Source organism: Numida meleagris, chromosome 1 (assembly GCF_002078875.1).
Source record: "Numida meleagris isolate 19003 breed g44 Domestic line chromosome 1, NumMel1.0, whole genome shotgun sequence".
NCBI lineage: Eukaryota > Metazoa > Chordata > Aves > Galliformes > Numididae > Numida > Numida meleagris.
In genome coordinates this window covers 128,531,196-128,557,693 of record NC_034409.1, presented here as the reverse complement: position 1 = coordinate 128,557,693, position 26,498 = coordinate 128,531,196, and the positions used below count along the sequence as shown (strand labels likewise).

Here is a 26,498-nt window from a genome sequence, read left to right as displayed (position 1 = left end):
ACAAGTATTATAAAAGTAATGCTATACCTTTGAATAAAAAAAGCTTTTCTTGCTGCTATTGTGTGTGTGTCTGTGTGTGTGTGTGAATGTGCTTTCAAGTGGTGCCGAAACCCGGGAACGTGTGAGTGAATGTGTTTTCAGGGTAGATAGAAGGAATGTGGGTTTTCCTTCTTTTTTAAATTATTTTTTATTATTAGTTCTTTACAACAGATTTAATTCTATATTCTTAGGGGATTTTCTTTTGTATTGATTGGGTAACTCAATGTGTGGTGTTGTCATAAGTGCATGAACAATAACTCTTGTGTTTTGCTTACACTGATAAAAACTTTAATTAGACTAACAATATGTTCTCACTTTTGCCCACAATATCATGAGCATCACAACACCACCAATACTCTGAAAGCGGAGCCTATTGCTGTATACAAAGAAGGCATCCCTTATCCAATTGTTTAGAGGACCAAAACAATCTAGCTCACACAACCTGAATGGCATGAAGGAGTTTCCAGGCAACCACAGATTATTCAGATAATATTTATAGCTGTTTAGAAAAGGTCCATAAACATTTGATCCCAGGCTTTTCATCTAGCTCCTTAATTCATCAAACCACATTGGAAAGGTTTGCAAAAATATAGGGGAAAAAAATACTGGGTTTAACAGATTTAAGTAGCTGATAATTCAGTATCATTTGAGCAGTATGACCATGCCTATAAGCTTTCCTCAATTAAAACCAATTAATATCACAGCCTGTAGATAGCCTGGGGATAAATGTTAGATTCAGTGACAAATTAAAGAACAACTTTTTACACTGAGGATATACTGGTGTAAAATGTTCTAAACTTAACACTGGCTTTTGGTATTAAGTCTATGCTTTCTTAAATCTATGCCATTCACTACTTTTTATAGCTTAATAGCTATTTGTCTCACTAGGATTTCTGGTGTTCTTCGGCAATAAACAATTATACACTGGCTTATTAAATTGATCCTTTTTTTTTTTTTTTTTAATGCAAGCATTTCGTGAAATAATCCCTCAGTAAGGTGAATGGTTCCATAATGGGCATTTCACAAGGATTGCATAAATTCACCTGAAATCAATCAATCATTTCCTAAACATAAGCACTTTGTTTTCTTCTCTATGGGTACAAACACAATTTCAAAACCTAGTTTGTTTCCTTCTGTCTATATGATTTCACTGTTTGTAAATAGTGCTAGATTTATATAACTCCACTACCATACAAGATAATAGGATAAGATGGTTTAATTTGTTTACCACCACTAGTCAAGAAAAATGTTGCAGAATAACAGTTTGAAGAACTGTTCAAAGGTTAGAGTTCTTAGGCATCTGTGTTGCACATTCTGAAGAAAAACATACAGACTATATTTATTTCACCTGTGCAATATTAGCTCTTTTTTTTTTTTTTAAGCTCATAGAAAGACCTCTAAGCTTAAGGCTTCTGGCATTGGTTAGAGCACTACTAACTCTTACATGTAATGGCAATCTATCCCAAAGTTGTTAAGGAAGAATCATTGCTACAGCAAAGTCCTTGTACCACTTATTCAAAATGCTGCAGAAAAGAAAATGGAGGGAATTGTTAAAATCTCAGCACGGTGCTGTAGCAGAAAACCTGCTTTTGTGGTTCTAAGCCAAGTAAATATTGGTACAGAACTTCTGACATTCAGTGATTCAACAGTAAATTTAAGCAAGTTTAAGAAGCTCTTTAGGGCAATGGAGGGCTTTCTTCCACTGTCACTCAGTACCTGTAAATTTCAACAAATTTTCAGTAAATTACAGAAATTAGTCAGAAAATATTACAACTGGCATCCAAAGGTATGACAAGACAACAGCAGTCTTTTGTATCTACAGAGATTGAAAACATTTCATCTTGAATGCGCTGGTAATAAAATAAAAAGGAGCTCCGAGAAATATGGACTTCCAAACAAAAAACAGCTTAAATTAAATGAAGACAATGATTTCCCTCCTTTTCCACTATTCCAGCCACAGATTTAAAATGATTCAACGATACATTGAATCATTAAGATACAACTAGTCAAGATAAATTGCCAAGAGAGTTTCAGATCCTCAAAAATATCTGCAGCAGAATTTGCCGTGCAACCCCACACCTGGAAGTCAAACCACAGTGAATATAGAAGATAGGAGAGAGTTTTCCAGGGCAGACTAGGTTTACCTACATAAATAAATTCTCATCAAACAAGATGTCAGTTTTTTATAAACACTGAAGGGCTTGAAGGATTTTAGCTTTAGAGAAAGGATGATAGGGAAAATTTAGACCTAGGATGACTCCTTGACAGAAGTAATATAGAGTGCTGATTTATAGAACTTGTCCAAATATCCAGAAAGGTCATGGTGATTCTGTTGGTTAGTAAGTGAGTAAAATCTCAATGTTTTGAGAACTTGACGTATTTGAGGGTTTTCTAACACTGCTTTGTTTAGTAATATCACAGCTGATTCTAGTTGGTACTGAAATCCCCAAAATAATCTATACTCAAGCCAAAAGTCTGTATACCTTCTTTTTGTTCTGAGCTATCTGTTGTTGAGAAGAGGTGCACTGTCACACAAACAATGAAGTGATGTAAAGTAAGGTGACTTTTTTCATGAATTACTCCTCTAAAACAGGTTTATGAGTCACAGCTGTTGATCACCTCCACTGATTACTGATGTCCTGAATAGAGTGTTTAAAAGACAGCTAAAGATAATTAGCTTCAACATCGATGTCTGAATGATCACAGATATTTGCAGCACCAGAGGAACCAGAATGAAATCAAGCAACAGTGTGAAGAAAAAAGCACTCTTCAGAAAAGCCTCAATAGCTTTCTCAAGGTTTACAATTTATTGTGGTTATGACCGGGATGGCTCCCATGAGTGGAGTGTTGTGATGGAAGGATACAAGCTCTTAAGAAAGGATAGAATAATGAGAAGAGCTTGCCATCTATATCAGTGATCATTTGGAGCATGCGGAGATCTGCATGGGAATGGATGAGGACCTGACTGAGAGTTTATGGGTAAGGACTAAAGGGAAGACAAGCCTAGGAGACATTACAGTAGGGGCCCACTACAGGCTACCTGACCAGGAAGAACCAGTGGATGAGGCTCTCTACAGAGAAATATGAGCAGCTCAGATTTCATCAAGAAAAACAAGAAAGGCTTCTATGTGGATATTTTCTTCCTGGCTTTGACATTGCCTCCTATAATATCTTCACAGAGAAGATATTGAAGTAGAGGCCTCCAATTAGATTGCAGGGATCAATACTGGGTCCAACACTACCTAATACCTTTATTAATGAGCTGGACAATGAGGCAGAGTGCACCCTCAGTACATTTTCGGATGATACAAAACTGGAAGGAGTGGGTGATACAGCAGAGGGCCACACAACCATCCTGGGAACTCTGACAGGCCTGAGAGGTGGGCTGGAGACAAAAACCTCATAAAGTTCCACAAGAAGAAGTGCAAAACCCTGCACTTGAGAAGGAACAATCCCAGGCACCAAGACAAGTTGAATGTGAGTCAGCAATGGCACCTTGCTGCTAAGAAGGCTAAATGAATTCTTGGTTGCATTGGGCAAAGCACTGATAGCAGGTCAAGAGAAGTGATCCTTCCCTCTACTCAGCTTTGGTGAGGTCATCCCTAGAGTATTGTGTCCACTTTTGGGGGCCCCAGTACAAGGGAGAGACAGACATACTAGAAAGAGCCCAATAGAAGACCATCAAGATGATGAAGAGACTGAAGCATCTCTCTTATGAGGGGAGACTTAGAGAGTTCAGCATGGAGAAGAGGAGGCTCAAAGGGAATCTTATCAATGTGGATAAACACCTGAAGGGATAATGCAAAGAGCATGGAGCCAGGCTTTTTTTCATTGGTTTCCAGTGCCAGGGCAATGTGCATGAACTGGTTCCAAGAGTTTCCATCTCAGCATCAGCAAGTACTTTTTTACTACGCAAGTGAATGGCACAGGTTGCACGTAGATGTTGTGGAGTATCCTTCCTTCAAGATATTCAAAAGATGCCTGGATATGACACAGGGCAACCTACTCTGGGTGGCCCGGCTTGAGCAGAGATTGGATGAGATAGCTTCCAGAGGTACCTTCCAACCTCAACCATTTTATGATTTTTTTGTTGCGTGATTTGAAAAGCTCAGTTTTCTGCTGGGGCTGGAGAAAATAGCAGTCCTAAATTATGGAAGAATTCAGCGAGTCCCTGTACCCTTGCATAAATAATTAGTTCATTAAATGGACATAATAACCCTAGGTGCTAATACCAAAAATTCACATAAGCAAGTTTCTTGTCTACAGCAAGTAGAGTACTGGTAACAATGCAGGAACAAATGTACAACTTAGGCAAACATACAGTTGCATTTCTCCTGGTATGACTTCCCACGTTCCAGCAGTCTGCAGCCAAGTCAGTAACACTGTCTCTGTACTGAAACCATCAATATCTGATTTGTTTGCTCTTGAGTTTACACCTTGTTTCATGAAGAAGAGGGAAAAATCTTCTGTTGCAGCCTTCTAAAAGCAGGAGAAGACCTTTCCCTGTCTCAGAAATGACTGACCTAGTCCTCAGAGGAGAAGATCCAGAAGCAGAAGGAAGAAAGATTCCTCAGAGGCTTTATCAATGCTTTATCAATAAAGTAATATCCCATAGTGACTAAATGAAAGCACTCTAGAAGTCTAAAGTTTGCCGTATCTGTTTTTTTAAAGTCTCATTATTAACCTTTCATTAACATAGATATTTCACAGAATTAGGCTAAATAAACAGATGAACAGGTATGAGAGAACTGAATAGGAAAGTGTTCTGCATTTTAAGACAGTTAAGTATGCAAATTTATTACTAAAATTAAAATGTCAGTTCCCTCAAATTATATCAGTGATTCCAAGCTCATAATGGAAAAATTGTATCAGGGCTGGGGACTGATAAAGAATTCTATAATCTTTCTCATTCTTTCTACCAAATGCAATTAAAAGTTATTAGATTTCTAACACTTAAGCCTCTGTATAAAACATTATTCTAGTAGGAAATTAAACACTGAATTACAATCTACTTTCATTTTTATGCAAAAAACTTATTGAACAAATACAACCAAACCACCAGAGTACAAGATGTGCTGTATTTAGGAAATTTATTTCCATCCACTGGAGGACTAAAATCCATAGCAACTCATAGCAGTGCTACTTCAGTAATGATATGTAATTGACAGCAAGCATCAAGACCATGGAATTCAGGAGTCATCAATGAGATCTCAGTATAAGTCTGCAGGTTCCATTAAGTGTTAACAGAATTATGTATATGATTTAATAACATTTATTCACTAATCTGATGGATTTACTATGAATACAGAACAGAGAGAAACTAAACACATACAGCCCGTGTTTACTTTCAGGGTTGCAGTAGAAGACTGGCAAGCAAACAAAAAAAAAGAAGAAACCTGCACTGCCAACCATGTCACTTCTTTTCATTTATTTTACTGACATGAAGTAGGACAAATAACACTCATCAGTTAATAGATTTCTTCTAGTACTCCAATTATTTTCCAGTTTTGGAAGAATATCTTGCACACGCAATCAATGCTATGTGGTCTTTACTGACTGCATTGTGAGTTTTCAAAAACACTTTTAGATTTAGGGTTTATTCACAAAATTTTACATTGTTCAGTGCCTACTTTTTTGAGGCAGAAAAGTAAGGGTGAAAACTGATTTCTTAAATTGCTGGTGTGAACTCTTTCATTACGCTCTTAGCCACAGCAACTTCAAATGCCTGCACGTGTCTTCAATTTCTGCTTCTTCCTACGCTATAGTAACATTGCACTTTTATGGCTATAATGCATCAACATACCTTTTAACTTCTTAACAGCCAGTATTCTTTACTGAATCATCCATTTTCATCATAGCAAGTACTCTGGAAGAGGAAAGCTGCCATCATAGCAGTGTCACTGGTGCCACTGGCTGAAACAACATCCCCTTTCCTAACCTCATATTGCTCCAGAGCACCAGGACTTCTGCTGCATGCCAGCATGTTCTTGCTGGATGTATCTACACTGTCAGGAAATCTCATAGCCCAAGTCCACAGTGAGGTCCCAGTGTCCCAGAATCCCCCTTGTGTAAGTATTCCTTCGAACTCAGACCCGTGTCTTGTACTGACCCAGCTTGTTTCATCTCAGACAAAAATTAACCAAAGTGTACTTCTGGAGACAATTAATTTCATGGATCACATTCAAACAGAAACAAGGGTTAGTCACGTTTAGGTCTCTTCTTTGTGCAGTTACTGCAACATTAACTCAGACGAGTTTACGCACTGAAACCCCATAACAAATACAGGGTAATGCACCATATGCCCTCAGTATTATGAACTTAAAACAATTTTCTTAGGCTACAAAACTGCCCTCGATGTGAACTGACAACTTAATAATCCCATGCACAAAGAAGTATTTACAATGTCACAAGGAAGCACAGGGCCACTTGCTGTGCCATTCTGCTCCGCAGAGACGAGATCTGAGAAGTCTAGGTCCGAGGGCAGTGGCTCAGTCCTTGGAACAAATGCATTTAGTAGCGTAGCTGTACTTTTTTAAAAATACATTGCTCCAGACACAGTAGCCCACATCCTCCCACTGGTGCCAGTAACACCAACACAGGTGTTTCTCTAGGTCCAGGCAGATAGAAGAGCCACCTTTGGCTACTGGTAGCATACTAAGCCAGTTAATATAGCTCATGTGGAAGCAACAGGGGTGGAAGGTCTTGTTTCCAACCTGATCACCTCTGTACAGTTAGAACTAGCCCTATACTGTGCATAACCAAAATGCACTGTATAATTCAGTGAATGGCTTATTCCTTAAGAGTTATTCATCCTTAAGTCTGTTGCATCTTTTAGTCATTGGACATACACAGTGAAGGGATTCAGATGACAAGAGAAAACATACATTTGAAATTCCATAACTTCCAAACACTCCACAGCCAAAAAAAATATCGTTAACTTTTCATAGGCCAGTGTACAGGCAGATTTTACAACTGCCCTTCAGTTAAATGTGAGTTTCAATTTAGTTCTATTTTTGGGACATTTCACGAATGTCCTTATAGGGCTATAGACATAACTGTATGAAAACCTGCACAGATAGGTCTAGGCATAGAATGTAGTTATTTTTATTTCACACATATGCAGTGTCTTCTTGGTTTTATTTTGGGAAATGATTTATTTTGGTGATAACATAATGGTAACTTGAAGTTATACTAAGAGCTATCTATATGTATGAAATTATGCCAGACTACTTTAATGTTCTTACACAGAGTAATTACTTTCTGATCTCCATAATGAATCTTGGTCATTTATTCAAGCCTACAGTGAAATCATGGTAAGGTCAAATTTGCTCATTCTGTAATGTTTATCCACCCAGATAATATTGGGAAGTCAGAACAAAAAATGAAGTTAAGAGCTCTACCTGCTATTCCTCCTGGGGTGACAGAGACGTGACTGCATTTCAAAAACCTGTTCTGAGAAACTGCTGTTCTGATTAACCTGGTGAAATTGTGAGGCCAGGGACTTACAAAAACATGAGTTTTCTGAATAGATTCAGACTCAGAAAAAAAAAAAATGTTACAGTTTAGTTAGCTGTTTTTTTAGTTCAATTTCTTTTTTTAATTAAATAAAATAAAACTATGAAACTCACCAAGATCTAAGTAGACACCTGGAACAAATGAGTTGAGAAAAAACATCAGAATAACACATCCCAGCACAGTCAGGCATTTGATGAGAAGGATTTTGTCTGTTATTCTGTGCTGCAGAGGAGGAAAAGCATCAAATAACTGTGTTAAAGAAGGAGCTATCTTTTGTGCATAAAGTTCAAAAAACCATGTGTGAAGTACAAACGTGTATTGTATATTCTGTTCCTGTATTGTATATTCTTCTTTAGTATAAAATACATAAATATTTAAATTGGAATATTTCATGTTTACCTATAGGAAATACGATCATGCAGGAAGAGATACCCAATGTGAAGACAGGAGATAAAACAGAGTTGTGCAAGTATAGTTGAAAGGCAGTTCCTACTACAGGGGGAACTTCAGGTGCTCTGTGGTTTCACAAATTTGGACAAAATCACCCTTTATTGCAATTATGCTCTGAAAACCTATAACCTAACCTACAGGCCAGATTCTTCATACCTCATGTACAACTCTCAAAGACATGCCACGTCTCTAATCTTAATGGAGCTCCTGTACCACAGACCAGCTCCTCATGCTCTCATCCTCATACCCAAATTCTTTCCACTGTGCTGTTTCTTCTCTGCTCTGAATTCACCTTCACCGCCAACCCAGGGAATCCCTTTATCTCAGCCTGAGTACCTCTCTCATTTCCAGTCTCTTCCACACAGTTTAGAGCTCTACTAAAGTATAATTAAATCTCTATTCTTTGAGAAGTTCATCATTTATACAATGCTTTGAAAAAGGTCTAAAACCAAATAGAAAATCATGTTGGTTTTGTTCCATTTTGGTATGACACATAGGATAGCAAGGTCCCAGCCAAGGACTTGAGCTCCCAATTACAGGCCTGTACCTGCCAGTGATGTGGAGAGGATGTGATGATTGACACCTGTTGACACCTTCTGAGACTTTCTGGCCATGGTGGATTAAAATTTTAAGAAAACACTGCTGAATCATTTCTTGATCCTTTAAACAACTCTTTTCTAAAGAACATGTATAAAACCTAACACATACATAACTCACTATCCCCATCCTGCTGAGAAGCCAGCCAGTCTGCCTGTCAGTTTTTCTGCCATCATGAGACTTATTAAACTTTCACTGAATTCAAAAGATTCTCCTCATAAAAAGGCATATGTCTACTTACCCTGGTACTGAGAAGAACTGCCATCTACTTACCTTTTTCTGGAGTTCCTGAATATTTGTTTCCCAGTTTTTGTCTTCTTGTGAAATTTGCCTGAAAGAAAATGACACCTGCTTTTTTCCAGAGTGAAATTAGAGCTCTGCCAACAGTATTGGAATAAATCCCTCTCATCACATCCAGATCACCCTTTTCTCTTTAAGGAGTAACTCATACTACAAGGGAACCATGGCTGCCTTATGTTCAGTAGCAAAATTCCCATGGCAATTCACTTAAGACCCCACTTTCCTAATACACACTACCAATACACTGTTTGGTTCAAGAAGAGCGTCACAGGCTTGGAGGGAGCAAGCATCCAGAGCATGAACCTGGGTATAGGAGCTGGCTATATGTTCCCTTCATAGTTTCAAGAGGTAATGTGTGCCATTCTGTGATAAAGCAAGGGTCATGTGCTAACACCAACAAGACAGAACACATATGTGTTACATTTGCATTTTATAATGAAGTTTTAATATCTGAATAACTTCTTTCTGTTATCAGCGTAGTCAGCCCTGCAGCAAAAAAGCCGTGGGGTTTGCAATTCAGGAGCTCTGTTGTTAATGTTAATGAATTTCTACATCACTGTCAGTGTACTTGTGCTGAAGGAATCCTCATTTTCAAAATTAAATGTACAATTTTGTATATACTTCAGAATACTCCTCTTTAAAGTGTTGTGAACACTAATAATATCACAATCTTTTAAGGAGACTTTTTTGTCATTCCATTCAAAGTGCACAATATCAGGAAAAATTTATAAGGAAAAATTATCTTATTGCTGGAAAAGTTTAAGAAACTACATTTACATGCCCTTGCTTGTACTATTTATTTAATTAAGACATTTATTTGTGAAAATAAGACATTTCACCTTAGGCTAGACTCAATTCACTGTCAGAGTATTTATCACTCTCATTCACAGATACCAAATTTCATACCATAAGAGCTGGTTTTGCTAGAACATAAACAAAGCAAGGTAAATATTTTGTTAGCCCTAGTTTATAAAAACTCCTCCTTTTCTATACATACCTGGTTAATTATGATTGTGCTCAGGTCACCATGGAAGATTTGATTACAAAATAATTTTAAAAAGCAGTAAATCACTGTTTTGCAAATTCAATAGTTCTCTGAAGAACATTTGAATTTTTCATCAGAGAAAAATTTACAGCATTTTATTACACTGCAGTTACTGCTGCAGGGAAAAGCCTAATGATGTATTTGTGATCTTTTAAAACAAAAGTTACCTGGAATTTCTGGGCCTTTAAATTTTGGTCTTATTCACATATATATTTTCCAGACCTTACACACTGATTTTGTCCTAAAATACTTTGTGTTTCACTGAGGCTGAGAGTGGTTCTTCATATCTGCCCTAACACTCAGCTGATCAAGAAATAGCTGAGAATGTAGGTCTCATGTCAGCGAAGACAGTAGCAAAACGAGAATATCCTTCCAGCTGTAGACTGGGATGATCAGGAGCCCCATGCCAGTCCAACAACTCGCCTGTGCCTGCAGCTTGTCCTGCCAAGGCTGGGAACAGGGGAGGTGGCACACACAAGCACCCACTCACCTGTGGAATGTCCTGAGCTTCTTCCTCAGGAGCATCTCCAGAGTCAGCACCTTCTGCATCAAGAGGCATTTCACAGCAGTTTCTTCCCTACTGGCAGGGTTAATGCGCTGAGCAGTCAACCTCCAAACATGGATCTCATGTTTCAGTTCTAAAATTAAACAAGATAGCTTATCTTAAAGCAGATGTAATAGATATGAAACCAGAGACCCACAAAATGTGTGTATCGTGTCCAAGAATGAAAGCTGTTAAAATGATTGGTATGGTTTCCAAAGAGATTGCCAGTTTCAAAGCTTTTTTCGCCACTTATTTTTCAGAGCTGAAGGGAATGGAAGATTAATAGAAACATTTCAATTTTTTAAATAAATTAGTCTCAAATTCATTTCCCAATGAATAAAAGGTACTGTCTTCAAATATTTGCTTATGACCACCACAGTCTTTACTGCTAAAATTGTAGCATATTTGCTTTTCATCAGAACATAACCTGCCAACACACATTAATATAATGCTAAAATGCAGAGTTGAGTGATATCTTATCCTGTGTAAGTTTAAACAGACTGATTAATACATCAAATCAGTCTCCAGAGTGTTGTTAGGATTTTGAGCATGTTTTGATTTACTTTTTTGATTATTGTCAAGGTCTTGGAGAATAAATGAAAAGTGTTCACTCCTACTAACAATAGACATTGGAATGGTCATGCCAAAAAATATCCTTTGGATTTTCAAGGAGATTCCTAAAGGTATGAAAGCAAATATTCATTCAGAAAAACTGTCTGAACATATACATCTCATTTAACTAATAGGACATTTCCTCATCCTTCCTTCTATTTCTTTCCCCTCAAAATTCATATCATTGAAGAAAAAAAGTCAAGAATGTGTGGCTTTATATCTTAAGATCCATATTTAGTGTGTAAATTACACTTAAGAAATGGATGTTGAAGTATTTGCACCATGTATACAAACTATAAGCATTATCTATAAAAAAAAAGGTAAATAATAAAATGAGAAATATTTAAACATATTTTTGATATAAGCAGTGATATTAATATTTGCTATTGAAAATCCCTAGTTCTTCATGGTATTCAATAACAAAATGAGTACTAAATGTGCTTAATATGCCCTCTACCTTTGTGACCAACATTTATAGTGGTAATACAGAGTATATCGTGTAATAATTAACCGTAAGAGGAAAGCAGACATGACAGAACTCAAACACTTGAGGGAAAAAAAGTAAGGATGTTCAGTGCCATCATAACCTTCCTGAGCAGCTGATGAGCAGCAGTTAACTAATATTTTGTACAGTTCACATCCACAGATGAGCACACAGCTTTCAAGCCAACAAAATGGTATTCTTTGCCTTGGCTTTACAACTCAAGGCTGGACATGTAAACTCATTATATAAAGCTAAATGACTGTAACAGGTTATTAAACAACCCGTGCTCATCTAAAAGATTTCTTATAAAAAAGAGGATTAATACCTGAACCATATGTATCAGAGCTACAGGACATACCATTTTCCTTTGTAAATTATTTGGTGATTCTTGCCGGGAGCATGATCCAATGCTACTTCATATTAAAACATGGATAGCTACTGCTTATCTGTGTGTGATTGTGCAGACACGTGTCCTGGCCATCGTTTACTTTTCCATCAACAGTTTGTGTCATACACAAATATAACAGCAGTGATTTTCTATTCCCTTCCAGGACACAAACAAGAAAGTGACAGAGCTACAGACCACAGCCTATCTGCTCCAGAAAAAAAATAATCTTTTTTGAGAATTAAGGTGGATGTGAACTGTGCAAAAAAATTTTTTGAAATGTGGTGGAAATTATTCTTGAAAAAAATGGTAAGCATACATTTTAAGTCTCTAAATTTGTAAGCACTGTAAATAGCAATTTCTCACAGAAGCAAGTGGCAAAATATTTGGGGGCTCCTTCACTTCCACATTTTCTGGTCAATAGGGCAAGATACTTCAGTTAGCAACTTCCACCTCATGATATCCAGCTCGTAACTGGTTTGAAATTGTGAGCTAGGAAGTTGCTCTTTCCTATAGACAGGGAAGTCTAAACGGAGAAATGCTGGAACATGGCTTTCTTGCACAATCTCCTGTGCAACTCCACTAACAAAAACTTTTCTTAATTGAAAAGGTTTCCTGAACCCTTCATGGTGAAAGAAATATTCTACTACTCTACATGCTACCTTGGACTAAATAAGATAGAACTTTCTGTACGTAATTCAAGCAGATAAAAGGGAGATGAACGGTCCTTTTCATTCTGCTCTCACATGCAATTTTGAAGTCAAATGGACTATGGCTTTGAACCTGTTTCTCATCATCAGTTCAAGAGAAAGAGAGTGGTTTTGTTTTTTTCTCTGGCAAAAATGCATGAAAAATAATTAGCCAGTTTGCTATTTTGCAGTACCTTTTCTGATTATGGAATCACAGAACAGTTTGCGTTGGGGAAGACCTTAAAGACCTTTGAGTTTCACCACCTCACCCACTCCCTGCTTCCCACCAGCTCAGGCTGCCCAGGGCTCCCTCCAACCTGGCCTTGAGTGCCTCTGGGGATGGGGCACTCACAGCTTCTCTGGGCAGCCTGTGCCAGTGCCTCACCACCCTGTGAGTGAAGAATTTCCTCCTAATGTCAAATCTAAATCTCCTCTCTTCCAGTTTAAGACCATTATTGCTTGTCCTATTATTGCATACCCTTGTAAAAATCTCTCTCTGTTTCTGTTCATGATGATGTATGTTCATCCTGCCATAACATTTCCTTCATCTTTTTCAAGTGAAATGTGACCAAGGATTTTTATAATGGAAGAAAGTTGAATTTTTCATCCTCTAACTGAAATGCAGATCCTCACTGGGTATTTTCATACAGAGAATCTTTATCTCCACTCATTTGAAAAGGGATGCCTAGCAGCACTGTATCTGTGCCACAAAAAAAAAAAAAAAAAAAAAAAAAACAAACAAACCACAGAGCAGAATGCAGCTTGACTGGGGTTTCACACTCCTGCTCCATGTCTGAAGTGCTGTGGGGTTAATCTCCCGTTTCAGCAAGGTCAAGTTAGCACTTTCTCATCTGTCTTAAAAAATGCATATGTTTTCATGTGGCTTTGATCTTGCCTTCATGTGCAGCAAGTGCATGCTTGCTTGCTCAGACATTAGTTTTCTAAACATCCCAAGGATGTGAACATCTGACCTGCTGTGAAATTTACTTCAGAGCAACATGACCTTTGAAAATCAGAACAGTCAATACATTTTTTACAGTGCTGACCCTGTTACAGTAATAATTTCCAAAGAGGTTTTCTAGGTCATCCCACAGAAAGTTTCTCCTATTTCAGTTTCAGGAACACTTTAATTGTAATAGCCTTCTATGGCACCAGGTGATACATACATGTTAGCAGTAGTTTTTGTTTTGAAGAAAATACAATGTAAGACCCTTGAGGTCATTGAGAGCAATGAACCTTTTCAAAAAACTTTCAGCTTTTATCTAGCCCTCCATCTTGGATCTGCAAATGCACTTAGGTAGCAACTCATACAGTTTGGGAGCTTCTGACCTTTTATAACATATTGTGTTAGATAAGATGGACAAAGGTGCAATACAACTGCAGGGTCTTATCAAATTTGAAACTATGGCTAAGGCAGCACAAGGGCAGCATTTGTCTGGTCCTGACTGAGAAAGTCTTGCATCACATTTCCACAGCTCCAGAAGTCCCATCCCCTCTGCAGATGGGATGTGATGGTCATACTATGCCAGGGCACGCTGATTTGCCTCACTCATCTACGAAAACTCAGTCTTCAGGCTTTTTGCAGGGTTATCTTTCCTGGGGATCAGTCAACTAACCAATTCAGTATTCCATTATAATACCAAAATCCTCGTGATTTTGGTATTCAAAAATGAAAACATTCATAAACCCCATGAGGTGCTATTTACTTAGAATTAGTAAATTTAGAATTAGTTTTTCACTGACTTGTTCTTTTTTTTTTTGTTAGAAAGTACATTTCCAGCGAGAAAAGAATATTTTGAGGGATTTTATTCAAAAGGATCAGCAAGAATGCAATCCCTACGCTACCAATCTTTTTCTGGTTTTGTCATTTAGCATATTTCACCACGGAAAGCACAGACTTGAATCCCTGGACTGGTTGAATTTAATGGAATATCCACTACAGACCGGATGAAGTTAAGGCTTTCAGTGTGGTCTACCTGGATTTTAGTAAGGCCTTTGACACTGTCCCCTACAGCATCCTTGCGGAGAAGCTGGCTGCCCATGGTTTGGATGGGCATATGCTCTGCTGGGTGAAACGCTGGCTGAATGACTGGGCCCAAAGAGTTGCGGTCAGTGGAGTTAAATCCAGCTGGTGGCCAGTCACGAGCGGTGTCCCCCAGTGCTTGGTGCTGGGGCCTCTTCTATTCAACATCTTTATCAATGATCTTCATGAGGGGATTGAGTGCACCCTCAGAAAGTTTGCAGACGACACCAAGTTGGGAGGGCATATTGATCTGCCAGAGGGTAGAAAGGCTCTACATAGGGACCTGGATAGACTGCATCAATGGGCCAAGGTAAACTGTATAAGTTTCAATAGGGCCAAGTGTCAGGTCCTGCACTTTGGTCACAACAACCCCAGGCAACCCTACAGGCTTCGGGAGGAGTGGCCGGAAAGCTAGCTGATGGAAAAGGACCTTGGTGTGCTGGTGGACAGTCAGCTGAATATGAGCCAGCAGTGTGCCCAGGTGGCCAAGAAGGCCAATGGCATCCTGGCTTGGATCAGGAATGGTGTGGTGAGCAGGACTAGGGAAGTCATCCTGCCCCTGTACTTGGCATTGGTGAGGCCCCACCTTGAGTACTGTGTTCAGTTTTGGGCGCCTCAGTACAGAAAGGACATGGAGGTGCTGGAGCAGGTCCAAAGAAGGGCAACAAGGCTTGTGAAGGGCTTGGAGAATATGCCCTATGAGGAGTGACCAAGGGAACCGGGGCTGTCTAGTCTGGGGAAGAGGAGGGTGAGGGGAGACCTTATTGCTCTCTTCAAATACCTGAAAGGTGATTGCAGTGAGAGTGGGGTTGGTCTCTTCTCACTGGTGACAGGTGACAGGACAAGGGGAAATGGCCTCAAGTTGTGCCAGGGGAGGTTTAGGTTGGATATCAGGAAAAACTTCTTTCCAGAAAGGGTTGTTAGGCACTGGAACAGGCTCCTCAGGGAGGTGGTTGAGTCACCCTCCCTGAATGTGTTTAAAAACCATTTGGATGTGGTGCTCAGGGACATGATTTAGCAGTGGGTTGCTAGTGTTAGAGTAGTATGGTTAGGTTGTGGTTGGACTTGATGATCTTGAAGGTCTTTTCCAACCTGAGCAATTCTGTGACTCTGTGATTCTGTGATTTTAGGTAATATTTTCTGCATTTTAGAAAACATTAAGTTTCATCAAAATGCATATTCTTTCTGCATTGCACCAACTAATAGTCAGACTGATTTTCACTTAATCACACATTCCCTCCCACCTGACTTCCAATAACAAAGATGACATCCTCCAAACTGAGTGTAATTAATTCCCAGTCTCAGAATCTGCAGAGGACAGTGTTATTAATTGAAGATACTCAGGAGAGCATGACCAATCTTGTTGAGATGATAAGAATTATCATAAAATTGCAATTTTTAACTGACAAGTGCACTAAATATATTATCTGCCTTTCTGAAAGCAAGACAAGTTTGGGCTGTGACTAACAAAATGCAAAGCATGTTCCTCTGAAAGTGGATTTTTTCTCCAGATGCTCTTCTCACTTAACATTTTTTCAGCAAAGCAATTATTTTTCTTAGCTAAATTCTTAGAGCAGGGATACTCCTGTTTAAACATTAATTGAAAAGGAAATTAAGTACCAGGAATTATAGCTTAATCTAGTAATAGTAATATCTATAACTCAAGGTAAAATTTTTAAATCCCTGATATAATGTAATTAATCCTTCCAGCATTTTTAGAAAGTAAGCAACAGTCAACTCCATTTTAAAAGCACAGAAACTAAGTTAGATAGGTGAAGCCTATGTAGAAAGAATTTGCCTCAAGAGATATTCCAGCTCAACAATTGATGCCTCTTTCCTAGAAGCAGTGACCCTTTATGGGAGACAAGCATAAGCTCTAATTCTGAAAATAAAAAGTCCAAAATATCCTTGTCTATTTCTTTGAGTTGGCCAGTTTACCGGTCAAGTGGATATAGGTAAGCAGACCCTGTTGCAGGGTCCTCAAAACTGCAACAAAATACACTTTATCTGATTCAGCTAAATAATTGCATAGGAAAGCAAGAAACCTGTACAGCGCTGCATAAAGCAATATAGAGAATTTATATCAATCAGCTGTTAGGCTGCTGGGGCCCCATTTGGTCAGCGAGACACCTAGGGCATGATCAGATGTTCTGCATGGCATTGCAGCTGTGGCAAAGGATGTACAGGAGACCTTCATCCCTGCAGTGATGCACCTTACACCCAGGCAGAAAACTGCAGGGCATCTCAGATGGTGCCACACACAAAAGTCACTTCCCAGCGGTTTACTTCTGGGCAAGCTGGAGCAGACAGCACCAGCCGTGGGATTTAGACTGCTCAGAAAGGTGAAAAAAACAGCAAGTATCCTTCTCCTTAAAAATTTAACTGGAAACTTTCCTCATTGCTCTTTAGGCCGCATCAAAAGAGGGGTGGGCAGCAGAATGAGGGAAGTGATTGCTCCTCTCTACTCTGTCCTCATGAGGCGCCATCTGCAGTACTGTCTTCAGGCCTGGGACCCCCTGCACAAAAAGACATGGAGCTGTTGGAGCAGGCCCGCAAAGATGATCAGGGGGCTTGAGCACCTCTCCTATGAAGAAAGGCTGGGGGAGCTGGGCTTGTTCTGCTTGGAGAAGAGAAAGCTCTGTGGCCTTGCAGTGCTTGAAGGGAGCTTACAAACAGAAGAGAAACAGATTTTTTACACAGTCTGATAGTGGTAGGAAAAGGAGGAATTACTTTAAACCAAAAGAGGGGAGATTTTGATTAGATGTTAAGAAGAAATACTTTGCACTTCCAACCTAATCATTCTATGATTCTCTGATTGCCCAACATTTTCCTTTAAAGTACACCAAAAAGAAATCTCAGTTTAACTAACTCCTCTTCTTAGAAGTGGATAGATACCCTCCAATCATAAAATGTATTGCAGCAAACCAAACAACTACTGAGGTTATTTTAATAGCAGGGAGGGTGAAAAAGAGATTTAAAAAAGGAAGGTTGGGGGGGGGAGGGGGGGGGAACAGTTCTGCAAGCAAAAACTGAAAGATGAGCTTCCCACAGTCCTGAAAAGAGAAAGCCTCAAGAGGACAGCTCTTAAAGCCCAAAAGTTAGGAAAAACAGTGCTTCATTTAAGGGCAAAATGAAGAGCAAAAGAAGCTCACTTCAGATTTACCATACACTTTAGGAACTGGCTGAATGTAAAAATGGTGACTAATAAGTTCAGGCCATTTTGAGAAATAAAACTGATAAGAATAATTTTAAAATATGTCATTACACTTTTTATGAAAAATCATCAGAGTGAAAGCTCTTTGCAGCAAACAGATATGGAGCATGTGTTAAATTAACATAAACTGTTCCCTTAATCTGTGTATACCAGGAAGATCTGAGGACCTAAGTGAAAACTTTGACATTGCTCCACCAAAGCACTGCTAAAGATTGCTCATGTCTTCCTGACAATGCATATCTGTACAATTGTTCCACAGCTGTGATATGATCACACAAAGATCCCGGGAAACAAGTGCTGCAAAAGAAACACAAGGTTCCTAACATTTTACTTCCCAGTTGTGACTTGACTTTACTGACTCCTTCTATGAAGAATGTATGTAATAAAACTGTAAAGGGCTCCTCTATTGTTTCCAAATATCACTGTACTATACTTTCTTTCTGAATAAGGCAGGTATAGTCATATTACAGCAGTCTTCCTCTGCTGGCAGCATTATCAATGCACTCAGAAAATAATAAGCATTTGTCATATTTCCCTTACTCTGCAATGTCAGAATATCTGATTTATCACTTTAAAACAAGGAAAGACAGATCAACCTTTTCCTCTTTCCAAGAGGGATAATCCATCAACGCTAGAGCAGCAGAAAGGACATATACAAAGATTTTAACCATAAAATGTTTTTAAATGTTTAAAAAATTGGGATCATGTAAAGTAAATAACTATAATTATTTTTATTCCTGATTATTAGAAGATGTATCAAAGGTGAAAATAATAAAAGAACAACATTTTTTCAACATTTTCAAACATAAAGCCACGTCTCATGGATCCAGCTACATTAACCAAAAAGGAACATGCCGGTCCACAGGGAGCATAAGAGCATAAGTTCCTTCAAAGCTGAAAGTCTTACTGTTATTTAAAATAAAAGTACAAGAAAGTTATGATCTTAGATTCCTAGATAATATTTAAGAAAGCAACATCTTTTAGTCATGCTATACACTATTAACTATTCATTTTTAATATACAAACTGGATTGTGAAGAAGAAATAAAAAGGTTTTTCCATTCTACTCTGTTCAAGATCTACAAATGCTTCTCATCACTGAGCTCTGATATGCACACAGACATGCTGATCTCTCTCCTCTGTGATGTGTTTTTTTAGCAGAAAAATCAATTCTAGGCGTGAGAAACATTTCCTAATATGAATTTAATCATAACTGATTATAAAAGAAGTTTACAAGAAGTTGTGATGAATTTAGCATTTTAGGTGAGGATAGCTAATTGCAATGTGCACTGCACAACTGCCAGCCAAATTTAGCTTGGAGCTAAATGCTTGAAAACATCTTGAAATGTTCCTTTCATTGGACATTATTCTCTGCATAATTTGCCTGTTGGATCTGTCACCTGGACCTCCATAACCTGTATTTATTTACTTTTGATTTCAAGTGAGGCCAGCCCACTGCTTTCAACAGCTCTGTTAGAACACCAGTAATACTTTACTGGCAGTTGGTAAAGTACCTGCATAGGATAAAACACACCACAGGACAGAGGTGTACTGATGTATTTAATCCAGCTATGTACATGACCTACCTCTCCCTGATTCTAACATGAAGTGGTCCCTACTGTTACCAAATAAATTACTAACATTTTTAACTAAAATAGGACTAAGTTCTGAAGCAAAGTGGCACACAAAGCTGTACTGATGACACCTTCTACCCCAAGTCACTGCTCTGCTCTTGTCATGTCCTTGAGACCCTGGACATCATTATTATTATTCCACGGGCTTTTTTTTTTATTTTCAATTGAAAATGTCTGAAATAGTAGTGGGTTTGTCCTGCAGGTTTTCATAGTAGTTCTTCACCACCATTAATCCCACGCTACAGGCCCCAGCATGAAGGTTTGCAACAGTGTCAGAGGATACAGAGATAACCAGGGTCGCATTGGAGGGACATGCAGCATTCGGGAATCCAAGCCTTTGGTGATATTTTAATCTTTAATTATTTTATCATCTTTGGGAGTGGTCCCTAGAGTAAACTGGAGCCTCTTTTGAGAGAGAGAACCTTCAAATACTACAAAACCAAGTAAAATACAAAATGTTAACCCACATCAATTTGACACAATTGATGCAACTAAATCATCTTTGAAATTTCATTTTTTCAGCACTTTTAGATGCCTACTGACAAACTATGACTGACAAACTATGTCCCAAGGCCAGAAATAAACTATGAATCTTTTTGAAAGATCATCTCAAAGGTATTATAGCTTGAGGGTGCTTAGCTCTCCTAGGACCAACCTATGTCTGGATGGAAACGCAGGCTGGCATCACAGTGCAGAGAGGAAGGGAAACTTCAGTACTTTCTCCAGCAGCAGGCAAGACATCTCATGCCATGAGAACATAACAAAGCTGCTAACCCTTAAGCCACACCACATGTCCTGGGGTTCACCCCCATGGCATCTCAGAACCGCAACAGGCAGGGGCATTCGCATCAACAGAATAATAATGACAGTTTTGTATCTGTATTTTTTCCCCTCTTACTTTCCCATTTTTTCCCTTAGAGAAGCAGCTGCAAAGCTCCACATGGAAGAAGAAATAGATTTGCTCACTCATCTGGTTACCAAATTTCACGTTGAGGAAAACAGTATCGTTCTTTTTTTTTCCACACATGAAGCACTTTACACATGACTATGATTATTTAGAAAATTCCTTCTGTTGTAGGCTTTACATACAGTCCTACCACCATAGCACTATTCTCCCAACTGCTGCAGACAGATGCAGCTGCTGCTACATTTGAAAGATAACATGCTCCCCACTCTGTCATCATCCTTCCTGCTTCAACAAGAGGGTCTCTCTTTCAGCAAGCAAAATGATCGGGAACAAGAGCAAGCAACACAGTAAAAAACGGAGAGCCGATGCCAAATCAGTCATTGCACTAAGAGAAAGCTTCTATTCTTTGGCAAAAATGGTGATGATAATACTGTCAACAGATTACACATCACCCACTTCCCTGGGGAAAAGGACCTTCCCAGGCACTGAAGTCTGCAGCTCCACATCTTGATAGCTGAAACAGAATAATGTATTGTCATGCTTCCAAGGGACTAAGTAGTGCATATTTAACCCATAAGGAATATAATGACTTTGACTAAAAGTAAGAAAATATTTTGGGTGTCAGAGGGAGAGGGGGCAGAAAAGCAAAATTAGTTCCTCTGGCACTCATATATTTTTATTTTTTCTCACATATTCTACTGGGAAAGAGTATACATACTCCTTTTAAACCTTCTGAGCTTCCTACTCTAATTCTAGCACCTTTTCCAACATCATAGAACAAGATGCAGTTCCGTGAGCTGAAAGTTGCACTCAAAAAAGTCCTCACAGTATCTCTTCATTCTTACAAAGAATTTGCTTATGCCGTTCATGGCTGAGTTTTTCAGACTCTTTTTTTCTTTTGTAATATTCTGTGCTTCAAGCCACTGCAGGTAAATAGTATTGCTGGGGAAGAAATGTATGCTTTTTCTTCTGTACAAGTGCTACAGCTCAGTTCAAAAGCCACTAATTTAAAGACACTGGTAACCTACAGCACTGAAATCAATATATCAGTGTATCATCAGAATAACAGCATTATTTGTTCTTAAAATTAGTGCTTATCCGACCTCAATATGCTATGTAGCCCAAAAACATCAGAAAAAGCCTAGGGAACATAGCAGACTGAAACAATCTCGGGACAATAATATGCCAGGTAAGTCTCACATATCTTACTTCATTGCTAATCAGGGACAGAACAAGGGAAGGCAGATATTTAGCTGATTAGAACAGCTGTTTCAAACAAGCCATTTTGAGTTATCACAGAATCATTACCATCTGAGATGGAAGAACCCCTGAAAGCACCTTGGAACAAATTATGTTCCTTCTGGAAATCCAAATTGCTCCAGCTACCTCCTAATGAAGTCTGTGTTTGTTGCTTTCTCTTTCCATTTCACATAAAATTTCAATAGAAAGAGTACTGCTTTAGCATTTGCTCTAATTGGAAGGCTACTGATTAGCTTTACAGCAAGAAAGGAGCTGCTGATTATGAAAAAAGACACATGGTACACCAATTATAAGACTGCTACATCTGAACATACCAAGATGCAAGTAACAATGATTACCAGAAGATTAATTGGGGGAAATATTAAAAAGTGAAAGTGTACAATGTTTCACTTGCAAAAATATGCCAGTGAATAAATTGTACTATTCAAGGTAATCCAACAGTGATTTTGTGTATTTATTAAAAAAAAAATCTCAAAATTTTATAGATGAAAGAAAATGTACACCTGTTTTCTAAAACGTATATCCACAAAATAATGCTGCTATGTCAGAAGCAAAATAGTTCACATGGCAAAATGAGTTTTCTGACTGTGTACATAATGCTTATCTCAGGACACCTTGCAAGCTCATATGTTTACAGATAACCTAGATATATAACAACTCCAGTTATTCATGGAAATGTCCATGAAGCTATCACTTTTATCAGAAAATAAGAAATGAATACAAGCAAATTGATTCTTTTTAAATTAAAATGTTGGGAAGTTACAAAAAAATATGCTGAGTACTGAAGATTTTCATAAAATACTTCCAAGCAACAATGAAAAGCAAGAATTTTTTTTATAATGATGCATAATTACAAACAGTTTTATTTGGGTGTTGCAGGGGTTCCTTTCATCACCAAGAAAAAAGATGATTCCTTTCCCAGACCTCTATTGCCCCTCTATTCTGCTCTCGTGAAACCCTACCTGGAATACTGCATCATGTTCTGGGGCTCCAACACAAGGAGGACCTGAAGCTGTTGGAGCAGATCCAGAGGAGGGCAACAAAGATGATCAGAGGCCTGGAGAACCTCCCCTCTCTAGGCTCTTCAGCCTGGAGAAGAGAAGGGTCCAGGGGGACCTTATAGTGGCTTTCCAGTACCTGAAGGGGGCCTACAGAAAAGGAGGGGAGGGACTTTATAGAAAGGCATGTAGTGACAGGACAAGGAGAAATGGTTTTAAACTGAAAGAGGGTGGATTTAGACTAGATATTAGGAAGAAATTCTTTACTGTGAGGGTGGTGAGACACTGGAACAGGTTGCCCAGAGAGGTTGTGGATGCCCCCTCCCTGGAAGCATTGAAAGCCAGGCTGGATGGGGCTGTGAGCAACCTGATCTAGGTGATCTTAAAGATCCCTTCCAACCCAAACCATTCTAAGATTCTATGATCTCCTCAACCAAGGAGTGTTACTGTTGAGCTCTGTGTAGAACAGGTTAGAACTTTCTCTATATTCAGCATTTTCATGCGGAAGAGAGAGAGAGTAATAGAAACATGAGCCAATTGCTAACATGTTCAGATTACATATTTCAGTACTTTATTTGGATTGGATATGGTTCATTTCATAGATTCTTTGCCTCTCTTCAAAGTAGTAATTTTGACCAAACAAGTAGGAAGATACCTCACTTACCCATTATATGCAGTTTTCAATGTTTACAATTTTGTTTTCCATGGATGTTTATTTTAGGTAATGATGGTATCCCTGCCACTGCAGGGGGTTTGGAACAAGGTGATCTTTGTGGTTCCTTCCAACCCAAGCCATTATGTTCTATGTCTTCCCACAAGACAAAACTCAATATTAATTATTTCGGGATGACAAATTTGAGGCATGTCTGTGTCTAGGAGAGGACAGCATTCATTTCTGCATGTTAGCACCACCAATTTTCAGTGAGTTACTCATTTTCTCTAACAGCATTCCTGGCACCCAGGAAAAAAGCTGAGATACTTGAATGGATAATGCTGTAGTGTATAGAGGCGAGACAGAATTGTCCCGTCTCTTTGTCTATTGCTAAGTAGTCTTGTCTCTCTTTGATCTAGAAGTACATAGTCAATAGATTTACTTTCCAGGTGGGGAACACTTTTTGCAGCACCTTCTCTAGTTCGAGAAGGTATGAAAAGAAAATTCTTGATGGAGTCTTTGAAAAATCTTGTTTTGTAGAATCATAGAGAAATATTTAGGCATTATAGGAACTGAGCTTGTTGCTTTATTTCTCTTCCTTTCAGGATGAAATTTCTAAGGGTTCAGAATGCCTCAGCTATTGTACAGTGGCACAGTAATGAAAACATACATCTTGTACCAAGCAATAAATAGAAGAAAAATTGTCCTTAATTTTCTTATAAAACAGATAAGCAGTATCATCACCTCTAGAACATCTCAAAAATTATTTGTTCTTAATACTGAGTAGGACTTTGGCCCCTAGAGCTGTGAACAGATGGGTTGAAAGCACCTTGTTCTGTATGGGCACTGAAGCCCCTTGAAACCAACTGTCTGCACAAGAGTCAACTTCCCAAATGGTGAAGTCTCTCACTGACCTTTATTACAGATGAGACTCAAGAGATATGGTACAATCTGCTGAGGGGAGAGGACTGTCATTTTTGTCTTTTAATAAAATCTTACTCCTAAAGCTAGTTTGCTCTGAGACAAAGCAACTCGCTCTAAGTGGTACTCATCTTGCCTTAATTAGGTACCCATCATGAAGCTCTCTACCACTCAATCACCTTAGACTCCCTTTATACTCAAAAGAGAGAAATAAAATTTCTGGGGATGCAATATATCTGTTCTATTGTAGACAGCTACATTGTGTTTTAGAAGGGCTTGTCTTCTTCCATGGGTAACAAATGGAGCCAAGTTATATCAATCATACCAATGAAAAACCAACAATCCTGCAAAAGAAGCAGCTACAGTCAGCTATCTTTGTACAAACCCACTAAAAGATCATACTTTGTGAATTATCTTTCACCACATAAAGAAACTGTGGACATTTGGGGATTATTATTAAGTTTCACTTTTCAAACACAAGCCTGAGAACAATGGCAAAAACTTAAAAATCTCCAAATAGAAAGGCATGAAAGCACAGATATAAAGGGACTGACATACTCAAGAGCTATTGAAAATGTCAGTGAAATCAGATTTATCAAGATTTCTAGAAACTACTTAGGTGAGCAACATAAAGATGAGACACATTTAATCTTTTTAAATTACAGAAATGATACACCAGATAAAGTTAAGGTTGGAAAAACTTGAAAAATTATTCCACTCTTGAAGAAACAACCTTCACTGACCGCAAACCAGGAAAAGATTGATGAAAAGATCCAGTGGGAGAAAACCAACAGCGAGGGAATGCATCAGTGTACTGTGTCTGTCATAAGGGAAACCTGGCATATTTCTAAAGTTAAGCTGTGAACTCAGAACCTTGAGCATATGGTGCTTATTGTGATATAGAACACTCTGGTGTTCAAGCTTTGGCTATAAATGATGAAAGATGTCCCCTAAATTTTGAAATATATTTATAATTCATGTCAACACCTCAAGTTTAGCATAAGAAAAAAAATCCATTTCTAGAAGTCAGAAAATATCAATATGAAAAATCAAATTACAATTATTAGTAAAATTTGATATTGACAGTCTGAAGGAAAATGGGCACTTCCCTCTGAGGACAATACTGTAGAAGGCAGTGGTCAGTTCCTATTTAAGACACATTCAGAGTAATGCTTACAGATATATTTTAATACTCACACATACCAACAATTTCACTCGGCTCCTTATTATACAGTTTTTTGTTCCAGTAAAGAAGTCCAAGAAAAGGAAAGGAGACCAGAACAACAAGGCAGATTCCAACAAACATATGTCCTGTGAAGGCTGCAAAATCCAATCCCTGGAAATAAAATTGAAAACCCAAATTAAAAATCAGTTACTTTCCTTTAATACCTACAGGGAAAAGTATTCAACTGTATGCACTTTAGAAATCAATAATAAATAGAAAGCAATAAAGTTCTCAGTACAGTACACACTGCATTTCATCTGTTTCAAGGAAACTAGCTACATTACAATTTAATTCAGAGCTCAAAAATAACATTACAAGTTATTCTGAAGCACATTTAGACTTCCTAAAACAGATGAAAAAAAATCACTTTCATCACTTAAATCACTCTAAATCCGTTTTTAAATCATATTGAATCATAGAAATAGTTAAATTTTAATGGCCAACTTCTTGTTCTAAACAGATAACAATATGGATTTTACAATAATCCTATCAGAACCAGGATTTCATACAAAGTCTCTAATATTATATCACAATAAAAATAGTGTATCTCAACAGCATGGTTATTTTTCTTCAGGCATAATAAAATAAACATATTTATTTAAATTTTGCAGAATAAATCTCTTTAATTTTGAGTTTCTCAAAAAGGTAAACGCATAATACATTAAAAAGATACTGATTTAAACTGTAAAAATCGATATTAATCGCTTCCCTTAATATTTTGAAGTTAGCCATGCTTTGAGTAGGACATTGGACTAGATGACCTCCTGACTCCTTTCAACTGAATTATTCCACAGTTTTGTAATACAGCCACTGTAGCATAGTACCAAGGTTAGCTTCTGGGCTGGAATTTTTTTACCTAGTCAAAACTGGCCTCCCAAAAACAAGTTACTCATGAAGCTTGAAGAGGGATCGTGACCAAGTACAGGTAGCAAGGAACTGTCTCAAATCCACAGAACAGTTGTCTGAAATGGTGTCCCCTGCAGAGCATCTCACTGACACTTGGAA

At 38.2% G+C, this 26,498-nt stretch overlaps 1 protein-coding gene across 1 annotated transcript in view; it reads right to left on the bottom strand.

Annotated features, from left to right (window-relative positions):
• The window catches only part of OCA2 (OCA2 melanosomal transmembrane protein), a 174,535-nt gene that overhangs the window by 77,801 nt on the left and 70,236 nt on the right, over positions 1–26,498 (bottom strand). The window contains exons 15-18 of the mRNA XM_021412256.1: positions 25,472–25,604; positions 10,437–10,584; positions 8,875–8,932; positions 7,668–7,776 (exon numbers count right to left, since the gene is read on the bottom strand). Coding sequence (XP_021267931.1) covers positions 7,668–7,776; positions 8,875–8,932; positions 10,437–10,584; positions 25,472–25,604 — 448 coding nt within the window. The remainder of the gene's footprint in view (positions 1–7,667; positions 7,777–8,874; positions 8,933–10,436; positions 10,585–25,471; positions 25,605–26,498) is intronic.